Source organism: Acanthisitta chloris, unplaced genomic scaffold (assembly GCF_000695815.1).
Source record: "Acanthisitta chloris isolate BGI_N310 unplaced genomic scaffold, ASM69581v1 scaffold99, whole genome shotgun sequence".
In the NCBI taxonomy this organism is placed as follows: Eukaryota; Metazoa; Chordata; class Aves; order Passeriformes; family Acanthisittidae; genus Acanthisitta; species Acanthisitta chloris.
Window position 1 is genome coordinate 86,730 of NW_008692854.1, and position 18,109 is coordinate 104,838.

General features: G+C 41.4%; 1 protein-coding gene across 1 annotated transcript in view; it reads right to left on the minus strand.

The window, feature by feature from the left end:
• The window catches only part of LOC103809930 (glypican-5-like), a gene marked incomplete at both ends in the record, with an annotated part of 209,586 nt that overhangs the window by 49,968 nt on the left and 141,509 nt on the right, over window positions 1–18,109 (minus strand). Inside the window, one exon of the mRNA XM_009082804.1 lies at window positions 3,871–3,991. Coding sequence (XP_009081052.1) covers window positions 3,871–3,991 — 121 coding nt within the window. The remainder of the gene's footprint in view (window positions 1–3,870; window positions 3,992–18,109) is intronic.

An 18,109-nucleotide genomic window follows, 5' to 3' on the forward strand; every position in this document is an offset into this window, starting at 1 on the left:
TGATTCTCATTTTATGCACTAGGATACTGCATTGTCTTCTTGAACTACAACCATGCCCTAAGCATTCATCTCTGACAACAGCAAAACACACTGATTCACAAAATCTGTCAAGATTAGATTTAGGCTGACAAAAGAGAAATAAGTTAAATTGTATAATACTTATATCAAAATCCTTTGAGAATGTTGATGTGGCCCTGCTAGCAAAGCTATAGTCACAGCTTTTTCACTTTTCCCAACATTCTCATTTCTTCTCAGCACAATTGATCCTTCAGTATTTTCACCCTTGGCCTAAGAACTGCTTGTGTTTGAACTGTGGAAAGTATTATGCTGAGGAAAAACATTAAAACATATTTAACTGCAATTATGTGGCAAGAACTAGTACTCAAAAAAAGTGCAATGGGGGATTATGTGTTTATTAGCAGTTGCAGTTCACATCTGCTCTATTCACAAAAACACGGGAGGAAAAGACGTTATTTCTAACTGCTACTTTTTCAGAATCAACCTGGGACTTTACTTGATCTGTTTTTGCATTACTAAAAGTTACTGTAAATTGTAGCTCAGTAATTCTATTGATATGTGAATCAGCACCTACAATAAACCCTTCAACTACCTTATCTGCCAGGGATGCAAGTAACAGTAATTGTTGAATAATATTCTCTAAATTTCACTTTACTTTGGGGTTTGCCAAGTGGTTATAAAATAGCCTGCTATTTGCATAATCATTTTTTACAAGACAACAAGTATGTGGTGAGGATTTAATCCCAGATGAAAAAAATGAGGAACTGCTATAATCTCCAACAAACTGGCATTTCATCCTAAATGACAGGCAGGAATGGAAGAGGACTGGCATACAGATTGTTTGTAATGCACTGGGATGCACCAACTAGAACAACAACACATTGACAAGACTTTTATTCATGTCCACAGGACTTGGGATCAATGGTTATTAGGCTTTTACATTTGTGGCTAAGTCATAATATGGAGCCAACAAAGAAAGAGTTGCTGTACACCAAAGAGTGTCAGGTTTGGGTTTAAATGAGTGAATAGTTTGCTACTCCTGCATGGCCAGTGACAAGCCACTCCTGCTCACAGAGCCCCACTGGCCCTGCTGCAGCACTGCTGTGTCCACAGCAGGATAAAGGATGCTGCAGCAGTGGCTGCTGAGGAAGAGCTGAAGTCCAGCAGTGGAGGGTGGAAGAGGACCTATCAAAGACAAAAGCAATCAGATTTGCTCCAGAAATCATTAGGAATTGCTGAGCTAAGGTACATCACTTAGAAAAATGAATCCTGTTGATTTGAACATAGCTGCAGTTGACAGCACTCCACAGCCTCAGCAAACTGACCTAGCAGCAGGTTATTCTGATTTGAAAAACATACACACACACCTTTGCAAAACAGAGAGAGGGAGGGAGAGAAAGCCAACGGGTCCAGGCTCCCTGAGGGACAGATGCAGCACGGCTGGAGCTCCTTTTGTTGAGACAGAAACATTATTCCTTTAAAAATCTCAGTGCACTTTCTCTTATCCAAGAATACGCTTTCTCCTGGGGAGTTTAGCAATATGACTTTAGTGGCAGAAGATTACTGGGGCCCAGACACACCAAATCACCTATGATGACATTCTGTGCATTGCTTTGTTCTCTGCTCTCCAGACTTCCCACCTCTCTGGCACTGCTTCTGTGCCTGCAATGAGCAAGTACTGCTTAAAATGGTGTCGCAGATATGAAGCACTTAAGAAGATACAAGGATAACACCCTATTTTACTACTGTTTAAATTTCACCTCATGTATTGCCTCAAATAAAGAAAAAGAAGAATATTTTAATGAAAAGAATCAATTTGCCCATAAAATAAGTAATTGGATTCTCTAAACTCTACAGTCTATACACACACTATTGATGACACTTTAAACTCCTGATTTAATCGGCTTTTCGGTGTCAGTTTTTATTTGTATAATATCACAACTGAAATGAAAATTCAAGAAGCAGAAAACAGCTACACATGTTTGATGTTGTATGTGAAAGCCTTAGATATTTAGCAACTTCTTTGATGCTTTGATCTCTGAAGAAATCTTACTAAAATTATGATCAAAGGAATTTGTATTATTGCAAGTACTTAAGAACGAACCATCTTAGGGCAATAATCAGTATTCTGTTTAATCCTTCACCCTTGGAATCTATTATTGCTAAGCACCTCGATCTGATGGGAGTTACATTTACTTATGGATCATAGTCTCCTAAAACAGAGTTAGAAGCACCAGAAAGCAACACTTCCAACTTACAGAAAGAGGCAAGAATTGGATTTTATTCTTCTGGCTAAAAAGTGCTCTTTGAAGCCATTTAACTTAAGAAAATTGGTATGCAGCTCGTTATGAGCCCATGCAGAATTTTATTTTTCTACAGCAGACAAAGAAACAGAATTTCCTATACACAGCTACTTTTAATTTAATCTATTTCTACCTATTTCCTATTGTCAGTGTTTATAGAAGACTATTACACAGATGGATATATCTAATATTTATAAAGTAAATTAACACTCTACTTTATAACATGCAAAGGCAGATAAATAATGAAGTATCCTTTTCATCAACCTGACCACATAATGCCTATTTCACTGTAATACTAAGTACCACACCAGACTGGTTGTTGTAATCCCCCACGGTGAGTTAAATCAAACAGTGTGATACAAAGAATCCCTAAACTGCAGCCTACAGAACATTAGAGCCAGGCAAGATTTAACAAAAACGCTAATTACTGGTTAGATTATGGATTTACCATCAGTGGCTGATGAGAGGCAAAGGAGGATTGTACTTCTGCAGGAGCAGGAGATGAAACCACAACTCCCAGTCACAGTCTTAACCTCTCACATCCTGATGAAGCAATTCCTCCCCCCATTTTACCTGTGCAGATTATTTTTCTTCCTGCACACCCCACCCACAAAGGTGGACTTTAATTTCACAGTGGTTTCCTACTATTTATATCCCCATGCTCCATCACTCTTTAATGGTGAAAGATTCGAGCAGACTAATGTGCAAACACCTCTGCCTCCAAACACACTGCTGTAAGCATTCTTACGAGCTGACAAGAAAACATGCCTGCTCTAAATGAAAATCAATCACTAGTAAATCTGTTAGCTCCAGTGTGTTTGGACTGGCACTGCTTTAAGAGCTCACAAAGAGGTGTGCTGAAGCAGGAGTATCAGGGAATCAGACATTCAGCTTTCAAACAGGGAAGATGCAACAGGACTGCAAGCACATCTGAGGGACATCACACAGATGAGTGAGGCAGACACAGGTTAATCAAGCCTCTGACAAACCCTCTGCTAGGTTATCTTTCCTTTAGGAGGGGCTTGAGAAAAAGGCCTGTCAAGGGAATGTTTCCAAAGGCACAGGGTTAATTCATGTTGGAGCACTCTCTGTCCTGAGCTCAGCATTCTGTGCAGGGCAGTTGTTATAGACTCGTTATGGTTTTGAGCTGTTTATATCTACACCAGTGAAAAACATGAAGCTGCACAAACAAGGAGATAGTCCTCCAACTCAAGAATGTCACAGGACTCCTAAAGGCACTTGCACACCTACCTGTAGTCACAAGCTCCATGTGAACTGTGGGGCACAGGAGTTCCTCTATCCTCCTGGAACTGTGGACTCTAGAACAGTTAATCAACAACTGTGGAGCAACTTCAGGGAAATAATTTTGCCTCATTAGAGTTCATAACCCAGCTGGCACAACAGAATCTCCAGTTGCCTTTAGTACAAGCCCACCCCATGGCTATTTCAGGCCTACAATCCTGGAAACCATAAGATGCTGAGCAGTTCCACCTGGCAATTTTACCTTCACCTGTGCAACACAATGCTTTTATCTTGGAAAGTTACTTACTTGATTAAAGTGCTGAAGTTTATCAATTAAATTACTGATGAGTGGATCCAATCCTCTGACTTTCAGTTCTGGGTTATTAATTTGTGCCTTCAGTCCATTGGAAACAACTCTGCTGGTGTAACTGAAAACCAGAAAAAAAAGCAACATCAGTGACTGGAACCATATCCATTGCAAGCAAAAACTGTATTACAGAGCACATAGAATAAGCAAATACTTTGTAAATGGGAATAAAAATGTGTAATAAAACATTTATGTTTTTAAATATACCAACCAGAATAAAACTCAAGTTTCTTGCAATACCATTCATCACTTCCAACTATTCATGTCATGAACCAACAGCAATTTCATAAACCACACAGAGATTCCTTTCATCCATATTTTAATATTTGAACCTTTATAACCAATATTCTTAAGTTCTTCCATGCAGCAGTCAAAGCTGATAGCTTCCAAAAATTCCTTCTTTTGTTATTACAAAAACACGGGGAATTTAAGACAGAAATTAAACATCAGGAGATTGAAGCAAAACCTAAAGTATTATTTTGAAGTCAAGACTGGTAAGCATTGTACCAACCCACATCAATTTATTTGGACAATATAGCAACACTGCTGCATCTTACTTGGCTTTAGCTTTACCTTTATTCACATTCATGCTGCTTGCTGAATGCTCAACATTGTTCATCGTGTGAAAACACATGGTTACCCACTGTAGAAGTACAGGGACACTTGACACAGCTTCCTGAGATCATCCAGTTGCCATACAGGAGAAATTTAATTTAATGGGTCAGCTCCTGGCCTCCACTAGTCTGCTCACTGATTCCCTGTGTGTGCTGCTTTGTCTGATCAGAAACTCATCACCAGCAGCAAAAAGCAAGGGTTTTCCTTCTCACTGCTCTCCATTCAACACCTGGTTAGAGCTATTGGAATTTCTCTAGTGGCTTATGTCACTATAATCCAGGATAAGGAATGCAAAATTGCTTCCCCTCTGGGTTGGCTGGGGTGTTTTCTGGCCCATGATATTGTTTTTTCCCTTGTGAATCACAAGCCTCCATTAAATGCCTCTAAGTGGTATAACAAACCCACAGCACTGTGTGGAGTTTGCATAAACACAACCAGCTCAGAGACATCAGCAGCATTAATCCCAGAGTCCTCGGAGGGACCCAGAATGGGGAAAGTCAACCTCAGCCAACTAATACATATTGCTGTTGCTAAATACATACTCTATTCTACATACATCACTATCAGGAAAATAGGATCACTTGGTACGAATGAGTTCACAGTCCACAGAGACAAAGGGGATACTCATATCCTTCAAGTTCCACCCACATTTAAAGACTCACTCTTTGAAGCTCTAGAGATATGCACATTATGCACAGATATTTCTGTTGCTCAGGTTGTTTGTAATTGGATTCATCATGTAGGCTACCTAGATTTCAGATGTCAGAGACCACATGCATGAGCGGTGTGAATCCTGCATCAGTTCCTTCATCATCTTGGTCTAGTATAGCTTCAGTATGGCAGCCACCAACAGCTACATCTAACTGCTAATGCCAGGCTCCAGTGCCTAAGAAATGGCCCAGTTTTGGTCTGGAATGTGACCTGAACAACTGGAAATGCACAGAAAACCAACTAGAGACCTGGTGGTGAAAGATATGGGATCTGCCTAAAGAATGGGGTAAAAAGCTGATGCAAAGAGAGGGAAAAAGACTTACTTGCAGAGCAGAACATAAACAACTCTAGGGTTTTCCCACCATCATCTGTAACAAGCTCTGCTTGTCCTGTGTGTTCTCACTGAGAGATCAATGCTAGAACGAACCTGAGCCTGAAAAGACTCATATGAACTAAAAGACAGTGAGTTCAGAGAAGATGGGCTACACCTCTCAAGGAAAAGGAGACAGGGCAGAGAACTGCAGGAGAATTGCACAGCCAGAGAGAAGGGAGCAATTCCTCTGCCCATCCCAGCCAAGAACAAAAGACTATATTAGAAAAAGACACAATGTCCATCTGACCCAAACTACCACCCTGCAAACTGCAAATCCTTCTACTAGCTCCGTATCATGCTAAAATACTATGAAATAAACACTATACATTTCCTGAGAGATAATCTGATTACTTCACTTCTTTGCACTATCTAAACCATTTTTTTTGTTGACATCAGATCCTGAATTACTGGAAATGTACATTAAGTAAGATCAGAAATTGGCTTGCTTTATTTAATAACCTGCAATTTAACTGAAATATTGTAGTACAGAATTGTTAACTCTGGTTACAGCTCTAGTACTTTATTCAAACTAAACCTAGAAATGTCAGCAGAAATGGCCAGGAAGGTTGTATTAAAATATTGTCACTGGAGCAATCCTGAAAGTAACTGATACACTGGAGCCCAAGGAACAGCATGTGCAGACAGAATTTTCATCCAGACCTCAAGCCTCAGGCCAATGTTATTCCATTGATTGATTGGGCTGAGCTATGATACTGTGAATAAACAAAAGCAGATTATAAAAAAACCATTCCCCAAACCCAGCCTTTCAGTATTTCAGAAGAACAGGACTAACTATTTTAGATCTTAGCTAGCACAGCTCATCTCAAGTCTAAAAACAGGCAAAAAGTGAAATGCGGTTTATGTGTGGGATTTCATTTCAACTGAAGGCACACATTCTGATTTCCTATGTAAATAACAATAATTTCAGATGTTTAAGTCTGAACACCTATTTCAAAATAAAGCCAGATGCTATCCTGAAATGCATTTTTAATTCCTTATATGAAAAGGGATCAAGGTACAGGTTCCTTCAAAGACAAATATGCCTGCTTATAGAAAGTTTAATACTTTGAAAACAATATATAAAATAGAAATAACTTCAAATTCCAGGCAAATGACGTCAGGAGCTGCATTAGGGATAGATCCAACCAGCAGTGGTATTCAGCCACAAAAGTCCAAGTGCTGCTGTCACACCACTTCCTTCCCTCTTCCCTGCAGGAAGCCATAGCAGCTAGGACACTGTAGGCAGCTTTTCCAAGTATTATCAAGCAAGCTCCAGCTGGGAGACCATATCTATTGCTCCATATTCCTCAGGGTGCTATCACCCTGAGCAGCCACAGCACAGTGTTCCCATGTCTAATGGCATGTTCCTTTCATGAGTGAACTCAGCTCCAGTGCAACCTACTCACGAGGGATCATGGATAAGACCCCACCACATTCCATGTGCTTGGGAACATGCACTGGGCATTTCAGAATTATCTACACTGGAAATTCAGGATACCCAAACCTGAACTTCATCTGAATGCAGTTCTCTTAATTTTAGTTTTCTTTCTCCACTTGAGTGTTTGGCCCAACACAGCTGCACAAGGGGCACCAAAAATCTTATTAAATCATGGGATAAATGGGATATCTAACATTACAAGGCAGATCAGAAAATCTAGGCCTCACATTCAGTTCAGAGGAATCCAGTAACTGCCGTAACATCTCACTTGGGAGTGACAGTGGACAAGAAAATCACCACGAGCCTAGCTGCCCAGAAAGCCAATCAAATTCTGGGCTGCATCCAAAGGAGTGTGGCAGCAGGTCAACAGAGGTGATTCTCCCCCTCTACTCTGCTCTTGTGAGACCCCACCTGGAATACTGCACACAGTTCTGGTGTCCTCAGCATAAGAAGGACATGGAACTGCTGGAGCAAGTCCAGAGGAGACCACAAAGTTGATAAGAGGACTGGAGCATACAAGTGCAAGCTCTTTGTGACTGAGACTCCAAAAGTCACATTTCACCATTTACTTCTTCGGCACTATAAAAAATGTGATTGTCCTGTTTACTGTACAAACGTATAAACTATTCTGTAAGAAAGATAACCCCTCTGTCCCCAACAGAAGAACACAATAAAAAAGCTGCAGATTGGACCACCTAAAGAAAATACATCCTTTCTCAGCCTTCTAAAAATCAGCAGCCTGCCAAAGACAGACTAGTCTAGAGTAAGCCACGAATTTTATAGAAAAATCACAAAAGTGTTGCTACAAAACAAGACTTTGCAGCAGTCATTTCACATCCAGCTCTGTTGCTTTCATCTTTGTGCGTAACTTCTTAAACAGGAAACTATCCCAGAGATCCATGTTGCCTGTAAGCCCATCCAGAAGTGGATAGTACTGTGCAAATAGTGACTACAGGAAATTAAAGAGATGACTTCTTAGGCCCATGTATTTGACAGTCAGGCAGTGCCCACAGGCTCTCATTTGCTAAGCAAACTCTGCAGTGCCTGTTTATTCTAGGAATACCCTCAGCACACTGTCAGACACCACCACGGAGTGACTCAGATGTTAAAGGGTGAGGGGAGCAAAGAAAGGGAAGAGCTTTCAGTGTGCCATTTAGTAAGAAGCAATGAGAAATACAGATAAGCTACTTAACTGGCCTTGAGATCCACTGAACAACTAATTCAGTTACATTCAGCATGGTTCACCAGATGGTGTGTTTTGTCTTATATTTATTCATAATTTGACCCTTGGGCTGGAATGGTTTGCCTGAAATTCAATTATGTGAATCCACTGCAGATCTACAGCAGCCTGTGTTGTCTTCAAATTAATAATTTTTGGACATTTCCCTTGTAGTTTTTAGATGCAGCCCTTGGAGCATGTGACTCTCTGACAGTAGGGATCCGCATGGAAGGATTTTCTCCCAAATCAAGGAACACAGACCATGTGACAACTCGTAAGAGCAGTGACAAAAACTGCAAGATTACAGAATTTGACATAATTCATCAGGATTATCAGCTTTGATGTGATTAACCCCCCTGCCCACTTCTTCACAAAATGGAAAGAACAAGTGAAGCACAAGGCAACAGCACATCCCTTGCCTGGTTATCACAGTTGTTTGTCACTCAGGAACTCCAAGAAAGGAAGGAATACCATTTTCATGAAGTGTTGTTGATGCTTAAATATGATTGCCCAGGAGGAAGAGCCAGGCAGTGCAGGATTCCCCTTGGACTCAGCTGTCCCTCAGCTGCTCCACACAATGACACTGGTGGGGGGGGAGTCCCTCCACCTCCTTCCAATCCTTGTCACTATAACTGACTGACAGGCAGATTGTGCTTCATCTCTGAGCAACTGCCACAGCAGAACCACTCACAGAAATGTCTTGTGTAACACATTTTATCATTTCTTTACCAGCTTAGCAAACCTGGGTCACAGTCATTGAGCATCACATGGCTGAGAGGTCACCAAGAAAGGAATGATCAATCCATGACCAGTACCAATCTCCAGGAACTAAATGCACCTTCACTAAGCTGCCACAATAAACACTTCATTTAAAGGGAAAAATAGAAAAAACCCCAACAACAATAGATTACATCTTGATAATTTTACTGTCAGATAATCAGCAGCCATGAGGGGAAAAACTGACAGTTTGCAGATTTTGCTTTTGTCTTATAATTCTTTTCATCTACCCAACTTAAAGACACAGTGTGTGAGCACTTCATAAAATTAAAGCTTGGAGGATTCATGACTATAACATTTATTCAGCTGATCTGATCCATTGGGTCACTCTGCAATTGGCTCCACTCACTTGAATGGATCTAGTCCTTGTTTACAGGAAAGGTGAGTCAGACCTCCACTCCTGGAAGAACTTCAGTAAGAGCACTTGACACAGGTGAATTCTAACAAGTAACATCTGAACAGACACTGGGCAAGGGCACACGTTGGGAAGTCCTGAAGGACGTTTCCAAGGCCTTGCATGCATCCATGTAGACTGGTGAAAGTCACATCTCAGAACTTTCTGGGTTACCAAGAAGCCAGTGAGGCACTTCATTTGTTTTTAAGGAAAAAACCATGTCCTTTATGCCACTGTACTGCAGGAGCAATTCTGCTGAAAGAAGTGGAGTCACACCAGGGTAAAATCTGGATATATCAGGCCCTTTGTGCACAAAGAAAAACAATTTTGTGTGTTCTGTGATCAGCTGAGTACAGCTGCAGCAGTATTCTCCAAGAGAAAGATTTATCTTTTAAAAAATACCTATGTAAAGAGTTCATTTTGAAATTATTAAATAACTGCCAACAGACTACAAGAAAGCTCGAGTCTAGCACATAATGAGTTTAGCTGCCCTGAAGATTTTGTGAAGCAGAACTGACATGATGTGAATTCCATCTCTTGCAAAACTATTCTAATGGGTTTCAGTGCAAGTTTCACAAATAATCTTGTTTATTAGCTATTATGGAAAACGATGAGACAAATACAGTGTGCTAATGGGATAATTAGAAAAGGAAAATCACAAAGCCAAATAGCATTTATAATGGTCTTTCTCCACTTCTATGGGGCTAAAAAAAGGCCTCCTGCAGTCTAGATTATAGAAACAATTTTAAAACTGCAGGTACAAAAACAAGTTACCAGAAAGCTTCAAGTGACTGGATGATGCCATCCCATGAACAGCCTGAAAATCACAGTGAAAAGCAACTCTGCAAAGGAATGTACATGTAAGAGATCTCAGCACCAAAAGAGATGTGTTCATCAGTTTGTCCAGAATCCTGCTGGAAATGCACTGACTTGAGCTTCACAGAATACTGTAAAATGATTGAAAAGTGCTGTAAAAAAAGTGATTATAGATTGTGGGTGAAACAGCTTACATTCTTTTCCTAGGTATATGAAAAGTTAATACTACCTTCAAGGCAGACTGAAAGCACCACAGAAATTTGTAGAAGTTAATTGGACAATCTTTATTATGTCAAGGGAAAGAAAGTACTTGCCTGGAATACCATCAGATAGGAAAGCTCTTTCATTTCAAGTGAAATAAACTCTACAGGACACACAAATGGTACCTCTATACCCGTCAAGCTGAATATAATGAGCAATGAAAATGATGCAAACCCAAAAGCTGATAACCTAACAGGGAACTGGCAGCATAAAGACCATTCCCCATTAAAAGGATTCGAGAAACAGCACAGAAAATAGAACAATAAACAAACAGTATATACTTATCAAAGTAACATCTGTGGCCATTCCTAAGGGAACAGTAAAGCTAATCTGAAACACCTTTTCCTCAGTAACTCCCTGATTGGGGGAGAGCATTCTGCAAGTAAAAACAGAACAGAACCAAGATAAATCCTGATGGAGAATCAGATTCTGCACCTCTTGGAGACTGGCAGCTTGCACCTTGTTCTGAGGGCTGTGGAAAACAAATGGAAACAGATGACTGCCTAACTTTTTAACCTGCCAGATGGAAAGGACTAGTGGAAAACAGGACTGACTCAGCAGAAAAGAAAATACAGTCTCAGGAGAGGACAAGACTTGAACTCTTTGAAGAAAGAAGTAAAAGCAGACTGGCAATAAACTTCTCAGCAGTGGAGAGAGAATGAGCATCAAGCAAGGGCTCACAGCATTTGGTTGATAGGACTTTTGGCAGGCCAGGTTGGCAAGGATCCAACTGCCTTTCTGGAAACCCGGGTTGCAGATATTTAACAATTAGTCTTGACAGATGACCATGGGTATACAAAAGGATATTCTATGATCCCAGCATAGAAATTTTTATGAAGCTAAATGGAGAATGTCCTAATTTGCACACTATCTGACATATGTCACAGGGAGAAGACTTTGCCTGTGGCTCATTAAAAGCAAAGCAAAGCAAAACAAAACATAACAAAAATGCATTAATACTAAGAGGTCAAAATTCCAGCTTTCCTCAGAAGCCAGTTTCTCCAAGTGCACTTAGATATATGTGGGAGATTAAAGAACAGCAGTCAATAATGAATGCATGAACTGCAGCTCTGTATGAACTCAACCCAGGGACTGAACTTTGCCCACAAAGACTGTTTGCCTAATCCCCCTGGTTTCTACACTGCACTGTTCACACCCCAGTCTGCAGCTCCTGCCCAGACAGCCCTAGGTCTGTACCACGACCACTGCTGCTGAGTGGCACTGCTCCTGCTGCCGCTTCAAGTTCCTTATCTCCATTTTTAAGTTTTCCACAGCTGTGATCCCCACGCTTGTCTCCACATCCCTTCATCTCCCCTGCTGATTATGTCAATGTGACCTCACCTTGGCTCACTTCATCCTAAACACTCATCTTCTCTCCCATGCCAGCCTGAGGTACCTTCTCAGGCCACTCCTTCAGGTGACTCACTACTCCCTTCACTCCTTGTCCCAATGCCAACATGTACTGCAATGCTGACAAAGCCAAGGCTCAAGAGAAAGGTGAACTTAGCTGGTACTTATCAGACACAGGAATGAGATCAGATACACCATTCCTTCCCATCTCATGCCAAGGAGGCAGTTAGATAGACCAGGCTCAGTCTCCTCCAGGTTCAAGCATAGGGCAGCTGAGATTTGCACTTTCTGAACCACTGTCACTTCCCCTGGCTACTTTGGCTCCTTAGAGATGTCTGTGACCATTATGGATTCTAAACATGCACTAATGCACACACATTTGATTTCACTCCCTTATACAGTTTTTCCAATATATTTGTGCAGACCTATTCACTGTAATTCTTATCTGCTCCAGTGCCTCCACTTCTGCCCAGGTCTTAATATCTTACAGCAGGTGTTTGGTCCTTTAGCCACAGATGGAAGAGTTATTGACCCTTTCTGGGCTGCAGGAGTGCAAGGAACACTGTTCCAATCTACTGCTATTTCCAGGTTAAAAACTTCATCAGTAAGATGGTGATGTCAGATTTTATACAAGTAATAAGTAAACAGGAGGCCTTAATGCTGTATAGAAAGAGATCAGACACTAAGACTTCCAAATCTCCTCACTCAGAGTTCCTTAAACTCCTTCCCTTCTGCTTAATCTTTTCCACCAGCAAGACAGCTGAATTCATCATTCCAAAGCACCCAAGTTTTATTCCTTATAGAGACAGCAGCATTTTATTGCAGAAGCTACAAGCTACCTGTTCAGCTCACCAGCAGATTTCACCCAACTCCTTTCTTTTCCAACTGCCTGTCTGACACAGATCAGGACAACCACATTCATTGTTCCCCTAACAGTGAAACACCAACAGCCAAAATGCACTTAGCACATCCTGTGCCACTGGCTGATAGCTATGGGCACTGAACCAGGCTTAGCTTAATCACTGTTATCCTGGAGGCAACCTCACTGCTAGAACTCCTCACAGATAACCAAAGCTTTTGCCATACTAGCACCCCAGGGGTATGTGTTGAACTCAGACTTTTTCAGTGCCAGCTTCATCCTTTGGAAGCAGTTTAGGCAGACAGCACTTTTAATTTGTTCTAACTTATGTCTAACTAAATATTTGATGCTGTAGTTCAGTATCCATCAAGAATCATCATTTTTATCATTCCTGAAAACACCACAGGAAATGCTTGTAACAGTAAAGGGCAAGTATGGTCTAGTTATGAAGTTCAAAATGTCTTTGCACTTGTCCAAGAGAAGTGTTTACCCATGAGAAGGCTGAAGAGCTAGAGAGTAATGTGAGAAACTGAGCAGCCTCTATTCATGTTTTTGTCGTTAAATACAAAGCATTGTTTTCCTTGCTCAAGTGTTTGGTACTTCTCACACAAATAACTGCACTAGAAGAGAGGTCAAATGTACAAAGATTTTCCTGTCATCACAAATTTGAAAAACAGAATATTTATACAAAAATCAATTTACTTGACCCATACTGTTCAATTCTTCTGCTAATACTCTAGAGATCTATGTCTGGTTAAAGCTGTTCCTTTCCACAATTTAGCTTCTTTCCCGCTTGATTTTGCAGTAAGGTCACAATCCCAAGTTCATGATTTTACACTTTGTTGCCACAGAGACAAACAGCAACACAAATTCACACAAGTTCTCTGCAAGATAATGCACAAAGAACCAAATTGTTAGTGGGAAAACGCACTTCAACACAAATACATATGCCACAAAATGTTGTGCAGAAGAAAATCTAGGAAGAAAAATAAGGACAGGGAATCCCTTTTCCCCTGCTGCAAATGTCCTCCTCTTGAAAACCCAAGTGTCACAGAGTCTTCTCTACTGAAGAAACCCATTTCAATCATGAGAAGACCAATCTTATTTTTGATAGATTTAAGCTGGATGATAGTAAACAGGAAGATCTTCCCATCACACATAGAATGTAGCACACTCAGAAATGTGCAATTTTTACTTTTTACCTAGAAGGTGTTGACACCTGAAACCAGAAAAATAAACAGACTGAGTAATGTAACATAAAAAACCACAAGCCTACCAGGATGTTGTGCTAAACACAACAGAGAAAGTCCCTCCAATGAGGGACTGATGCTGCAGTGAGGGTAGGGGACTCTCCTCACAGCCCTCATTCTACAGAAAGCTCAAGCTGACCTGAGTTTTAATTTGCATGTAAGTATTATCACAAATAACCCATTTAGTAACAATATTCTACTATTCTCAGTTTATATTTATGGGATGGAGTTATGATGCCATAAGCAGAGATCCTAAGGGTCCTGTCCCATGCAGTTCCCACTGATCATCTGGGCCTCAACAACTTATGCTCATACTTGGAAGATGCTAACGAGCAAGGAACCCTCCCATGATCACCCACCCACTACCTCCTTCCTGATCCTCCCTGGTTTAGGACAACAGGAATAAATAGGTGCCTCCTCCACCCTCCTAGATAAAGACACACCAAGTCAATTGGCCTGTCACCAGTTATACTGCTGGAATATTTGCCTTCAGATGCAAAGGCACACTTGGAATTTCTTCTCAGCCCTCTTGGCATCCTGTAAGGACCAACATGCATCAGCACTTCCCTGCACAGCCCAAGTATTTCTCTTAGCAAGGCAAATTGGTCAGGACTTATCTCACAGCTCATTAGCTTTTCTATGGACACAAAGTGCAACACAAAGTACTTCGGAGCTTGAGTGTGATCACTCTGTTAAAAAAGGAGGTGATAGTTTCAAGTGGTTGCCACTGGCCAAGCAGACAGAGAGCTCTTTCCTCAAGCTCAACAGCTGTCCTGACCTGTGTGTTTTTTCAAGCTTTCCCTGAGATGCAGAGAGCTTTTGCCCCATCACACACAGTGGAGCTGACACTCCACAGCATGGGAAATATGTATCTTCCTGTGCTCAGCCATAAGGAAAGGCCTACAAATAACAGGGAGAAAAAGATGACAGGAGGACTGGCTCTGGCTTTTTGCTAAAAATCAGGGGGGAAAAAAAGACCAAAAATAAATAGACAGGAAGTCTTTTTTCTAAGATGTGTACAGTATTAAAGAACACAGAGAACCAAAGTCATTTTGAACACAAGACAAAAGGAATGAGAGAATAGCAGGCAGTTTGTTGTGGCACAACTATCAGCTACAAAGCATCACTTGTTATCTGTGTGCTAAAAATACTGTGATGATTAACAGCAAGGACCAAGAAAAAGAACCAAATAATAGACGGAAGAATAATGATGTAATGATGTCAAAAAAAAAAAAAAAAAAAAAAGCATGTGACATTTCAACATTTACAATAGGATCTGAATAGGCTTCTGCTGTCTATAGCATCATTCATCTTTGAGGTATCCTGAAGAACTTTACAGAGGGGCGGGTTGGGCTGGTACTCCTGTGACTGATGGCAAATGGAACAAACATTAGTCACTATAAACAGCACACAAATATTAAAGCTGGTCTTCAGTATGTGAAAGAACTTTGTAAGTCTATACAGCTAATGCTGTTGGATACTTAATTCCTCTTTTGAATATGATGGCAAGCACAGCACAAGGACACTGATGATGGGTAATTGCTCACTGTGAGGTCATGTTGAGGCTCAAATTCTTCACCACCTGAGTGCCTGTCGTGCTAGTCGTTTACTTGGTGGAAGAACACTTCCCTGTGAACAGTCGCAAGGAATGTCAGAGAGCATGTCCTTGCTTGGGAAGTTCCAGGCAGGCTGACTTCTGGTGGGGCTGGCACCTTTTACCAGGATAAAAGAGAATCTCTGTCCCCTTCAGGTCACCAGAGTTCCTTTAATTATGGCATAGGCTTAAAGGGGCAGGACTGAGCAGAAGGAGGTGATGGAGATGGTACTGGACTGCCATGGCACCCATGGGAAGATATCCCCTTTGAACATCACAACATCCTGCAGCAGCTGCAGGACTGCCTTGCTCAGAAGACAGTGTGAATTTCTGCACATTTTCCATACTGGTTTATTGCTTTACTTAGAACATGGAAGTCATGGAAGCAAATGAGAATCCCATGTCTTGCTCTCTCTCACACTTCTAAGAACTCTGTGAATCAATCACAGGAGAAAAAGACTGAAAACAAAACAATTAGTTCAAGAAAAATACTGAAAGCCAATGGGTAACTCATGTTTACTTTGCCTGTCCCACATTAAGGTGCATAACTCCATTACCATTACAATTTGATTGCAAACTTGGGCAGAGAAGAATGGCTGGAGCCTGTGACAAGCCTGCAATGACACAGCTGATACCAGTCACAGTGAGAGAATCCCTCCAGCCCAGTGCAGTGTCAACCTCACTTTGCTGTGTTTCAGGAGCCCCCAAGCTTATGGGGCTGTTGGCAACTGCTTGTCACTAATAAAACAAAGGTTTGCAAGAGAAGGTAATGGATGATGCAGTTCTTAGTAGTAGTAGTAGTAGTTTTCCCTGCAGGAAAACAGCAGTGCCTGTGACACACATGGATGGTGCAGTGAGGACAGCATCTCAAACGGAGTGTTTGGTGGCTGTAAGACACAACAAAAGGCTGAACAGCACTGACAGGGTCCAAGACCTGCCTGAAAGCAGCTTCCAGAGACCACACCACATCTATGCTTCTGTACTTGCTCCATGCAGGCTATTTTTTTTAAGCAGAGCAAATCTTTGATTCAAATAAATTTAATGCAGAGCACAAAATTTTCTTCATAAAACCTGTCTCCACTTGCCTTGCTGAAAACCTGTTCTCTGCTTCCTTGGAACTACTCAGACTAGTGACTGGAGGCTGTCAGCACAATAGGCTGAGATGTAAGCACAGCTCCAGGGTGTCCCAGAGCAGAGATGCACTCCCTGTACACCCTCTGTGCTGGCCCAGCAGGGACCATGGCAGAGGTCAGCCCATGCTCCATGGAGCTGGCACCAGCTCAGCCTCCAGAGCTCCTGAGAGGCACTGCAGAGACCACACAGCCCTGCAAAGACTCTGTGGATTCATGGCCCCTGCAGCAGGGGCCTGGGCTCACAAGGAAGGACCTCAGGAGTACAAACCCTGTACCTTCAACAAGAGGCAGTGATAAATCACACAGCTGTATGCTGGTGGGAGTGGAAATGAAAAGCCTTTCATTGACACCCTCATTATTTAATGATAATTAGAGCCCCAGTGTGCCATTGATTGTCCCCATTTTTATTTTTACTAATTCATCACTCCTTCCACAGGTATCTTCAGTTAGCCCTTAAGTATGAAGGAAACTGGAAATGAAATGTCATAGTTAAATCCAAATAGTATAGTACCTAGAATTAAACAAACCTTTACGCACTCTGTGCTTTGCAGAGGAGTGGGAAAGGGAGAGCTGTTGATTAAATTATTTCTGTAGCTTTACTTGGTTAGTCTCCAGCAGCTCTAATCTGCCTCATTTGTAATTTCTCCCAACTGCAGGAGGCACATTGGAATGGCTAGAGATCAGCTCACCAGCACATTTAGCCCTGAATTCCTGCCCCTGGCAACTGCCTAACTTCTAACGCTTCCACAGAGATTAAAAAACAAGAAGGTTTTCACTGTAAAACTAACAAAAGGTATTTTCTGAACCAGGATGCCTCCAGCATTAAGTTTACAGCTTATCTCCACCTTTCCTCCCAGAAATATATTGCCATTTACACTCTAGTTATGCTGTTGTACTCTTCACTGGCCTTCCCAAACACAAGTCACAGAAGGAATTTCTTAACAACAGAGAGCCAGGGATAGGAGCAGGTCTGTTCCCCCCGATGCTTGTGACATTCCTACAATCACCACACAGGCAACACTGCAAACATCCTGCTGCTACTTCAACACTCTGCAAGTGAGTGAAGCAGACTTGTACTGGTAATTACATACCTGCTAAACTCTCATTTTAGGTAGGAAAGAAGCTCAAGACTTTTCAGTTCTAATTTAAGAGCCAATGCAGTAATTTTCTGTCACTTCTCTGTGCTCATTTGACATGCCAATCATTAAAGGTAACTGGCAGGAACCACACTCCCATATTAACGTCATTTCAAACAACAACAGCACATCTGTTGCTGAAGAGTGATTAGCACCAGCACCTCCATCACAAGCTAAGTAGCACAATAGCTGAAGTTCATCTCTCTACTAAAGCTTGTGGAGTGATTACTCCTACAGAATCTCAAAAGTTCTG